General features: G+C 39.2%; 1 protein-coding gene across 2 annotated transcripts in view; it reads right to left on the bottom strand.

Annotated features, from left to right (window-relative positions):
• PPP3CA (protein phosphatase 3 catalytic subunit alpha) overlaps positions 1-12,077 on the bottom strand; it is a 203,473-nt gene that overhangs the window by 76,996 nt on the left and 114,400 nt on the right. For both annotated transcript variants that reach the window (XM_007421652.3, XM_007421653.3), the window contains exon 3: positions 11,108-11,232. In XM_007421652.3, the coding sequence (XP_007421714.1) occupies positions 11,108-11,232 (125 nt within the window). The remainder of the gene's footprint in view (positions 1-11,107; positions 11,233-12,077) is intronic.

Genomic DNA, 12,077 nt, shown 5'->3' with positions numbered 1-12,077 from the left:
GACTGGAGAGGACTTCTTACTGTAGAGAAAAATGAAAAATGAAATAAAAAGAAAGGTGGTTCGCTGGCCTCAGAAGCACACCTCCTCAACCTAGCTGGGTTCTTTCCAGGTAGAATTTGTTCCTTTTTAAAGGTATGATACTCTGCCCCAAGCACTCGAGCTTAGAAGGAGCTATAAGGCCTTTATACTCCTGGAAGTGAGAACTTTGGAGAAGTGGGGAAAACCCTTGCCGTACTGACTTAGGATGATTGGAATTGTGATGACATTCTGGATTGTTTTTTTTCTTCAAACCCAGACATATTTCATATTTTTAATCCCAGCCATATTTCACTTGTTGGATATGATGTTAAGATATTGGATATCCTGAACCAATCTTGTAGTATGAAAAGAGGAACTGGGGCAGCCTAGTTTTTTAAAATTCTTGCTATGCTCTTGTTTTGTTTTTCTCTTCTTCTTTTCACAAAAATCCTTTCCCTAAGTTGCCCTCCCTGACTCTTAGCCCATTCACTGTAGCTCCTCATTAATGCACTGAATCATTTGCTTAACATTCTCTAGTGGGAGGTTCTATTTCTTTGTAGTCACAGCCTAAAATAGTGAAAGACTTTCATCTGGCTTTCACTCTTTCCATTTTGAAGGGGTTCACCCCCTCCTTTCCTTTTGCCAACGACTAATTGAGTGGCCTGAAGCAAGACCACAACTCTTCTTTGTATTCTAGTTTATATATGTGACATTGATTTACCACAAATAGATGCTTAATCTTAATTAAAAAGTTGTGTCTTCTTTTAGGCTATAGAAAATGCATTTTTTTTTCATAAAGTGATCAGACGGTCCTGTTATTAAACTTCTACTTTAACAACTGTAGAATGCATTCTGAAATGCAATTATATTAATGTATAATAGTTACCAATTTTTGTTATTCTATCTTAGAGCAAGTCAGAAACTTAATGATGGCATTGAGAAACACCTATTCCTTAAATTTCAACAATACACTCCCTTCTTCTGGACTCATTCTAGGTGGGAATTATGAGAATTGAAAGCCAGAAAGCTATTCTGAACAATATTAGGTATTATAAAACTGAGAGAATTAGGGAATCTGTGTTTTTCTCTTGACAAACTTTTTAATCTTGTGTTACCCCTGGCTTCTGCAGCAAAGACAGTTACAGAATAGTTTTGGCTAGTCCACACAATATTTCTACTGTGTACAGTGTATATCATTGGGGTAACATGACCACTCCAGTCAACCCTCACTGTGTATGCTTATTGTACCTCAGAACTCCCTGATAGCCATACTTTGCATGGAACTAGGAAAGATACAACAGAATACAGTGGTACCTCGGGTTACGACGCCTCTACTTATGAACTTTTTGGGTTGCGACCAGCTCCGGCCGCAAAAATTTACCTCGGTTTGCGAACTCCGCCTCAGGGTACGAACTGGATCCACGGCCATTTTCTGCTGTGACACATGGCCTGCGGTCATTTTCCACCCGTGCCACGTGGTCCGCGGCCATTTTCCGCCCGTGCCACGTGGTCCGCGGCCATTTTTACGCCCGTGCCATGTGGTCCGCGGCCATTTTCCGCCCGTGCCACGTGGTCCACGGCCATTTTTCCGCCCGTGCCACGTGGTCCGCGGCCGTTTTTCCGCCCTGCCGCACGGTCCGCGGCCGTTTCCCCCCCCTGCCGTGTGGTCCGCGGACGCCGGAACAGATTAACAGTAATTACATTGAACCTTATGGGAAAATTTGCTTCAGGTTGCGAACAAATCGGGTTGCGACCAGAGTCACGGAACGGATTAAATTCGTAACCCAAGGTACCACTGTACAATGTCTGTGAATCCAATTCACAGATAGTTGTTATTACTGGAACATCCTTGGAGTTTATGCCTAGAGATCCTATTCCAAATATGTGCCTTTTGGCAGGTAACAGAGAAATTCAGGGACAGAACAAATGTAAGATTTTTTTTTCTCTTTCTCCCTTTTTTAGCACATTAGATAAGGCATGTTAACCATATGCACTCAGGACATACAGCATACTTATAGGAAAAGGAAACGGCAGTGGCATCATTACATGATCAAACGGCTTGAGAGGATACAACAGCAATCTTGAACCAATCTGGTTGGGAATTTAAGTGTTTAAACATTGCAATCCCAACCTTTTTGGATAGCATCAAATTGGTGATACATTATCACCAGTAACATCTGCCTGTTTTATCTTGCTCTCAAAGAATCATATTAGCACAAGTTTCTTTTACCGTATGTTGAACATTCTTCAACTTATTTATTTATTTATGACATCTGGAAGCTCATTCATCAACGTTAGGATTAATCACTAAGTTAGCAATTCATTAAGATAACAATATGCAAAAAGAAAAATCCTCATATTTGAAATGGTTTCCATCCTAAGAGATTCAGTACCAACTAGCCATATAGCTTTTTAAACGGCATCTACTGGCTTTATTGAACGCAAGAATTTTTATATTGACAGTTTCATGAAAACCTGCTATTAAATGGCAGCATACACATCAGTTGAATAAATAAATAATGCAAACCTCCTGTGGTTTACTCTTTAAGCAAATGAATAGGCATTTGGCCAAATCATAACAAACTTGCTCTAAACAGAGTATAACAGAATTTGGATACTGGTTTTATTGAAAACTGACCAAAGGCTGTGTGTATGAAATGATTTTGTCCTAAACGTGTCCATCTACTTTAATAGTCAGATCAAGTGTTATTTAAACATGAAAATTAGAACTGTGTCTTGTACATGTATATCAACATTTACTCCAATATTTCCAAAACCCACTGAGTATTACATCATTAGCAAATGCCAAACAGGCAGTTGCTAATCTTAAATATATGGTATTGTTCAGGCAATTATCAGATTACTATTTAGAACAGAATAAAGATACACTGCACCGATCTTTCTGCGCTCCAGGCACAGAACAACTGTTTTCAGATGACTGCATGGAGGAAGATCCATACGCTCTACATGCTTTGCTGTGTTTGAAATACGGGTGGCCTGTACGTTGCTGTGGATGGGAAAAAAGCCAGTTTGTTGTTTCTTGCAATCAGAACATTAAGCCATGTTATCTCTTACATTCCTTGCCTTGGCCAATGCAGTAGGAAGAATGGCACATCCCTCTTGCTATTGATTTAGAGGATAACTTAGATGGTGTTCTGGATATAAGCAGCAGGCATTTAAGGAGCACATGGCACAATGTAAGCCATTCTGGATTTAGCTGCTGTGTTAGAGAAAGAAGACTGGAAATAGATCAAGATGAATGTACAAGGGACTACACTGAATTGGTGCTTCTCCTGCTGCTGACTGATCAAATATTTGAATACCTGTCTGTCTGACTGCCACTGCGGCAACCCACAGCCCCATTTTGTTTTAAGTTTTTTCCCAGTTTGGTTTAGTGTATGGGATAGGTGATGTTTTTAATTAAAGAGGGGGATTCCCTCACTCCTTCCGTTTTCTTGCTTTTCAAAATGCCCCCCTTTTAATTTAAACAACCTCTTCCTCAAATAAGTCCAGCTAGCTTGTTGGGAGAATTCCTTCTTCCCACTAGTTTGTGTGCATGTACCAGCACAGACAGCACTGCTGCATGCTAGACACACACACACACACACACACACACTACATAGAAACCAGCCCTTTTTCCGTTTTAAGATGCTTGCCTTGAAGGATTCTCCCCACACTCCTTAGTGCAGGGCAAGCTGAGCATGTGCCTCTCCCCTTTCCAAGCCTGAGCACCCATTAAGTGAGGATCACACTGCAAGAGATCCCACATGGAGTTACCAAGTCCCCACACCACCTGCAGTGGAATTCCTCCACCATTCCTTCTACACCTACCCATTATGACCCAACTACTTTCATGCACAGCCAATGACGATTCTGCTGAGTCCCAGGCCCCTGACCCTCCTACGTCAAACAGAGTCTGATGGCCATATGTAATCATAGTATGTGCACGCTGAGACGATGTTCTGGTCAGCAGCAGACCACAAAGCTCAGGCAGAAGGAGAGGACCAAACTGGATCCTCAACTCACAAACAAACAAGCTCAGACAGAAGGAGAGGACCACTTTTTCTGATCCCACTCACCATGTCACTGCTTGCCTGAATGGCTGAAACATAAGCATTACTCAGGGTAGGATGTTGGACTAGATGACCTCTAAGTTTCCTTGCTACTCAAAATTCTATGATATTGTCAATACTGTACTTCATTATGTTGCAAAAATATGTGTGTATGCTCAGACTGGTAGATTTAACCTGCTCGCAGCAGTTTTCCTTTAGAGCTTAAAAGAGTGGTTCTTCTACTGTTTGACCCAATTACCTCTTTTCCCAGTCTCAAATGTCATCACTCTCCCACCCACCCAATAAAATAGACTGTTGTTTTACACAAGTGTTTTGGCAATGGCAGTCCCAAACTGGATCCTCAACTCACAAACAAGCTATCACAAATTGCTCCATTACCCCCAGTTTAAAAAACACTGGCTTAAAATGTTGAAGAAGAGTTGTTTCTGGTGAGTGTGTGTATGGTTCATGATCTTTTGTTTGCTTGCTTGTTATGTGTAGTGTTCATGGTAAGTGCAATTTATATTTAGAATGGCAGCCAGGTTGGGAAGTTTTTTTAAAAAGGGTTTCCCTCCCCTCCCCTCAAAACTGCAAATCCATCTGTTTTTGGGTAGATAGCCAATACCCAAAAGAATTGGGGGCGGGGAGTATATCTTTTTTTAAATATTGGGATGGGTGTTTAAAGAACCTGAAGAACCTGACTCTTTCCTCCCAGTGATCACTAGATGGCAACAACGGGTTTTTTAGCTATCTCTGCTGCCATCTAAAGGTCTCTCCAAACCTCTGCAGCTTCAAATCCTGCTGTTTGCTGTGCTTGGAATTTCTGCATCTGCTCCAGATTCCAGTTTGACAAAACCTGGAGCAGGCAAAGGTATATATCAAATTCCATCCAAAAAACAGAGAGCCAGGATTGGAGTGACATAACTTATGGAACACAATTTGTTTCATCTGTATGCAGAGCAAAACAATTTATAGTTATTTTAGGTTTCTTTTGAAAACTGGAGGAGCCATCATATATGAACTGCCTGTCCAGTTTCAAATGTTACTTCAAAACAATTCCAATTCTGCACCACCCAGCCAGTAGAAAACATATCAGGACTGGTAAATCACTTCCACTAACAACACACATATTCCATCACATATTAGAAGAACAGCTTTGGAAACTGCACAGTTCACAATTCTGCCTCTTCTCTTCAAATCCCAGAACACTGAGTCATAATACCCAGCATTTTAATTTAGAGTATATGTCAAGGCACAAATTAAGCAGAATGCTGTGCTGTGAATTTCTCTTTGATTTTAGCATATTGAAACAGATTCAGATAATGGAAAGGGAATCTTGATTGCAGCCAGAAATGTATTTTTGCTTGCAGGAGATATGCTATACTTGCTAATCTATACTTACAAATCATATTGTTGCTGGACCCTTTAGCAAAACATGTCACCATATAAAATCCAAGAGACTTTTCCAAGTGACATTTATCTGAAAGTCAGCTCAGGAACAACTAAACTTCACTAATTTGTAAGACTTCCACTATATAGGAGCTATGGTGGAAAAATATATGAAAATGCTATTACTTCCAGCTGGCAAGGACAGTTTTGAGGCTTTAGATGATCAGGGAAAAGCCAAATTGTGCAAATTTATGGACTTAAAAAATACTGCAGGTTTGGCTTCCATTCTAGCCTCTTTCTCAGCTACAAATCATTTGTCTACTTTTCCAGAAACTTATTATTAAACAATTAAAAGGGAAGAGGAAGGTATATTTTTAAGGAAGGAAGGTTTTGGACTTCTCCTAGGCATTTGGGTGGCCACTGTGGGAAAAAGGATTTTGAACAAGATAAGTCCTTTGATAATTCCTGGACTGCTCTTCTTAAACAATCATTACTACTTCTTCTTTTTTTAATTTTTGCAAAGAGAGAAAGAAAGATGGATGCAACTGTTTAAAGACCAACCTGTATATTCAAAATCACTCCATAATCAAACCTGGGATAATTGTACGCTGTCCTCAGGTTAATAATTGGCAAAAACTAATAAAAGAGTTTCATGCTATCATAGGAAGGCTGGGCATAAGGGCACCACAAAGCTATCCTCCTCCCTTTCAAGGAGAACATTAACCCAACATTATTTTTTCTGGATCTAGAAAACCCAGAAGGACAATAACAAATACAAACTGCTATGAACAATTCAATCACTCACAACATTAACAGTAATGGCACTAAAGCAGAATAAGGCTACTGTGGAAGGCTACCAAATCTGTGATGAAAAATCTGGACTAGAGAACAAAGAATTGGAGTATCTGTGTCACTGTTGTCATCTAGTGGCTATCTGGTTTTCTGCAGCTCAGATCTGGTAGCCCTAATATTGCTACTTAAATATATTTGTCATTACATTTAAATTTTATCTATTATTTATTATTAAATATATAGGCCACCTTACTCTATCATGACTGTGAGTGACATACAGAATTTCAAACAGTACAGTCCAAACAACATGAAGAGACATGTCCTGAAAAAAGAATAAAAACAAAATCTCACCAAGCATCCCACATGGGTTCACCACTCACTCTAGCCCAAGAACCAAGGTTTTAAGGGCTCATTTGGGTCACATCAGGTGACACTGTTTAATCCATGGGACCTAGAATATGTCAATTCTGCCATAATGTATAGGGCGGGCAGAAAAGAAAATATTCAGTTTCTATTTATTTCTCATATTTCTATAGTGCCAGTTCACTTTAACATTATTTAGTCACAAACCAAATAGGCAACTTCAACTTTCAATGATTCTTCAGAATAAATCCACCTTGATTGTCTTTTGGAATAAAGCTAGGGTTACCACTGATCTCCAGGAAGAAGCTGTTCCATAGGGCAGGGGTTCCCACTGAAAAACAACATCCTTGGGCCCCATCAAACTCATCACATGAGGAGTGGGAACCCATGGCATTTCCATTTCGGCAATATGTAATGGAAAGAAGGAATAACTTTGATGAACATAAGGAAGAGCTACAACCAAGATAACAGTCAGATAAAAGAAATCTGAGTCTGGTCCTGGAACTGTACCCTTAGTAAGTGTCAGACAAGACCCTCCCTAGTTCTCATGAAGATAAAGGGAGAAAAGAGGGAAATGCATCCAGAGTTGCAAGATTCTGTTACTATAACCTTACAATAAAGGTAGAATTAGTATGCATGGTTTCCTAGTCTGATCTACCTTAAAGGGCTGACACACGGTTATACAATAGGTTGGTTCTACCTGAAGAATGTGTTCCTGGAAATACCTAGGAGCCAAATCATTTAGGTCTTTAAATTCATAACCAACACAGTGAATTATATCTAGAAGCCTACTGGCAACCAGTGAAGCATTCCATAAATGCATCACCGAAAGCTGGTTAAAGGTCCTGCTGGCTACATTCTTGATCTGCCCAACAAGCAACAACTGTGAATCCAGAAGAACACCCAGGTTATAGACCTGTTCCTTTAGGAGGATTGCAACCCTCTCCAGGGCTACAGATGACTGAAACAAGCTAGAGGACCAGATGATTTCTGGACAAATGGCAACTTCATTTTCTTTGGGTTCAACCTCAGCTTGTTTTTTCTCACGCAGACTCTCACAGCCTTCATGTACCAATTCAAGATCCTGACAGCATCTCTATCTTGCACCATGATAAAGATAGCTGCCCAATTTTTCCCCAACCAAATTAGAGTTGGCACTAGTGGGTATGCCAGCTCAAGAACTGCAAACTCCTCATCTGGCTGCCAGAAATCAAGGAAGGGCTTTCATGAGTCCCTGTGCCAATCTAGCAAGATGGATAAGGCACAATGTCTACAGGATCCCCATCTCCAGAGCTCAAAGTGGCCAAAGGCCTATGAAGAAATGCCCATGTCCATGGACATTCGGATAAGGGTGTACAGATGTCTCTATGCTACTGCTAGAAGCCACTGAGCAAAGAAGTTAATGCTATATGAGCAGTAAGGACATTATAGATACAGTGGACATGGGCACAGTAGGGAGCTGGTGAAAAGGAGAGAGCTATAAGATAGTATCATTTATATGAGAAGGATCAGGAAGCGCTTACTAGGAATTGTGCTGCCATACATGCCAAGGAAGTTAAAACATCAAAGAAACAAGAAATAAAGAGTGGTAATGGGAACTCCTACACCAAAACTGACACTGGCATATAGCCTCTTATACTGGAGATAACTTACAGAAGTTGTAACTAGTACCCACTGACAGCCTTATCCTCCATGAAATTGTAATAACAGCCCTTTAAAGTAATTCAAATTAGCAGCTATCTGTATATCTGGTATAAAATATTCCATTCTGCAACCATGCATTCTTCCTTTTGTCAGTCTTGAGTGATCCTGCGTTCTAGAATTAAGAAAAAGAAAAAAAAAGTCTATCCATTTTTTTCTGTAACATAGACAAGTCTATTTTAAAATACACATGTCTATTATGTCTCCAATTATTTGATCTTGAAGGATTCCTATAATAATTTATTTTTAAAAATGTTGTCATGGGCAGGCTTGTAACAATGTTCGTATGGTGAGTTAAAGTACTTTGAGAACACCTGAGTAGGGCTTGTATTATGGGCACAAGTTCTCTTGCGTAGTATTAGTATTAGAACAAAGAGAAAATGTATCTGCAGCCTCATTTCATTCCTTTTAATTTTTATGCTAAACTGAAATGTTATCATTATATAACACTCTCCCTTCAATAGGAAGAAATATATTTTTTAAAAAAAGAAAAAAGAAGTCCTAATTATAAAGTAAAAGATAAACTAAAGTGGGATGAACATAGCCTACTGTCTTAACTTATTTCTTTTGGGGGGGGGGACAGGGGGAGGACAAATTTATTTTTTTAAAAATCCAGATCTTTTATTGAGCTTTGCGGCATTTATTTATTTTTATATATATTTAATAAGTTTGAAATGCTTCATTTTCCTTTGCAATGCGTTATTATATTTCTACCGCCCACTTGTATAATTTCCAATTCTTGTTCCTAACAATACAGAGGTTTCCTTCATGCACCGTATTTCTCCACTTGAAGCAATTTGCAGTCAGCAGGCAAGAATAATTCCACCCACCACAATAAGAGAGATTCAGAGAACTCAGAAGCTGTTTGCCCCTTAAATCCACTTTGGCTTTACAATAGATACCATCTTTTCCCTAATATCGAGAATATGATTAAAACATAGAATGGCCTTAAGGAGCAGTATTAATCTATACAAAGGGTCATTTAACATGGCCAGGAAGAATACATGTTGTCCTTTTATTCCTCTTATTTTTTATGGAAGGAACACAATTCAATGCAAGACAACCCAAGCGTTAGTCATCACAATTATCCAATGGCACTGGAGGAAAAAAAAGGCAGATTGCTTTCAGACTGGTTTAACTATAGTATAATTGCACAATGCAAAGTTGCTGCTCTATTTTGACTTGGCTAAATTACAAACCAGTTTAAAATTTTAAAGCTTTCAGGAAAAAGAATGATTATGATTGCAATCCTGCATACAGAACTTAGAAGTCTACTGAACTCAGAGAGACATACTTTAAAGAAATAACCTCAGCACTGATCTAAGGGAGAAACAGTTTCCAGGACCATGTGACAACTTTCTAAAATCCACAAGGCTGTCTTTAAAAAAGAAATGCCTTGTGGAGAAGAGAAGAGAAGAGAAGAGAAGAGAAGAGAAGAGGAGAGGAGAGGAGAGGAGAGGAGAGGAGAGGAGAGGAGAGGAGAGGAGAGGAGAGGAGAGGAGAGGGGAGGGGAGGGGAGGGGAGGGGAGGGGAGAGGAGAGGAGAGGAGAGGAGAGGAGAGGAGAGGAGAGGAGAGGAGAGGAGAGGAGAGGAGAGGAGAGGAGAGGAGAGGAGAGGAGAGGAGAGGAGAGGAGAGGAGAGGAGAGGAGAGGAGGACAGCAGATTACTATAAGTCAAATTGTATGATTGATTTACTGTCTCATAGGAACAGATGTAGGCAGGTTCGAAGAATGATGCATATGAAAGTATCTTTAAACTGGATCCATTAAATGTGTCATACATTAGCTAAAAAACTTGGGAATTTTTCCACACTGAATGAAAGTTAAATATACCTCTGTCAGATACAGATTCAGTTGCAGGAAAGGCTACAATTAATTTGATAAAACAGATTTTTGTTTAAAGATATTTGTGAATTATCTTTTGAAGCACACAATAAAATAAGTTTTAAAAGTCAATAAAAATCACAAAATAATTACTTTTTTAAAAAACAACATAACATAGATTAAACTTTCAGGACCATTTAGGCTGATGTTCATGCTGAGTTTGCTAGTAGAGCTTCAAATAGCACACCTCCAAACCATTAAAGGCAGGTGAAGGTGAAGACTTTGTTTCATTTTAATAGCTGGTTTCGTACCAGTTGAATATTCTGGATTATTCAATGGCAACCCCAAATAAGGTCAGTGCTGGCTACTGGGTAGGGGAAGAACGGTAGGTGGGGGAGAGTGCGAGTGACTTACCGGAGTGACTTGCAACCTTCTCTGCCAGCTTCCCCACTGACTTTATTTGTGGGAAGCCAGCAGGGACGGTTGCAAATGGCGATCATGTGACCATGGGATGCTGCAACTATCGTAAGTGGGAGCCAGTTGCCAAGCCCCTGGATCATGATCGTGTGACTATAGAGGTGCTGGGATGGCTGGAGCTTTGAGGACTGGTTGTAAGTACCACTTCAGCGCTGTTGTAACTTTGAATGGTCACTGAATGAGTGGTTGTTAAATGAGGACTATCTGTAATGATTTCAGGAAATAAATTAAACCTGACTGAAATTTAGTAAATATAAAATATTAACCAAATTTTTTAAAAAATAAAGTGTAATACTCAGGCTAAAAGGCAAACACAGAATATTCTTACAGTAATTCAATGGGATGCTTTCCATTGAACAATCCTCTACACCATTTTTTCCAAAAGTGACAGCAAGGAAATATACATTTAGAAGAAGAATATATTTAAAGAAAAATAGAAACCAATCTGCACTGCAAATTAATTTCACAGCTAAAATGAGAAACAAGACTTACTTCAATACTGAAGTATCCTCTGTCAACATAGTCCCCTAGAAAAAGGTATCGTGTGTTGGCAGGGGAACCTCCCACTTCAAACAGCTTCATCAAGTCAAAGAATTGTCCATGGATGTCCCCGCAAACTGAAAGAGAAAGATGGAAAGAATAATTAACGTTATACATTATACAACTGTATTTTCTAGATAATAAATGAATCCTAGCTTAAATCTAAAATGTAGGATGTGGACTATTTCTTTCTAACATATCACACCATTGACTGCCAAGCCTGACGCCGTCTATGCTGACTACCAATGGCCTTCCAGTTGCTGTCCAAGATTCTTTAGCTGCTATGACACATGGAATAAAAGAAGAACTATGCAGCTGATCTACAATATGGATGGAGTTGAGTCAGGCATAATTTTAGGCGAAGCACACTTACTGGCTCAGGTTACTAATGTTGTGAACTGGCAGCAATGCCTTGTAAGAGACAGACATAATGCCATATAATCCCTCTGCTTTCCTGATATTAGACTGTATTCTATCCATAAATTAGCATCTATGCTATAAGATATTATCACATCACCAGTGTTGAAGAAAGATTCAACTGTCAGTTCAGTCAGCCTTTGAACATAGCATAGGAAGGAATATTATCTTGTTCTTTGCCTCAGACAGCAAAATATCTCAGGCCAGCCCTAGATTAGAGACTAATGGGCAATTTTTAAAAAAAATCACAACTACACTTAGAATGTAGTTTATTCTGCCCATAATAATTTTTGATCAAGGAGATTTTGTAGCACATCTTCTATTGACCAAAAACAATAGTGGGGTAAAAGGAGAAAATAAAGTTATATGCATGCCATGAGAAACAGTATTTCCACTGTATCAACTCTATTAAAAAGTTGTTTGGTTAAATATTAGAGAGCTTCACTGAACTACATACTCTGTTCCATCAATCATTAGAAGTCATTTTTTTGCTTTATAGTTATAT

The sequence above is a fragment of the Python bivittatus genome, unplaced genomic scaffold (assembly GCF_059951505.1).
Source record: "Python bivittatus isolate LINGU-HERP-01145 unplaced genomic scaffold, Pbiv_v1 ctg000070_np1212, whole genome shotgun sequence".
In the NCBI taxonomy this organism is placed as follows: domain Eukaryota; kingdom Metazoa; phylum Chordata; class Lepidosauria; order Squamata; family Pythonidae; genus Python; species Python bivittatus.
The sequence above is the reverse complement of the archived record's forward strand: the minus strand, read 5'-3'. Positions and strand labels throughout refer to the sequence as shown.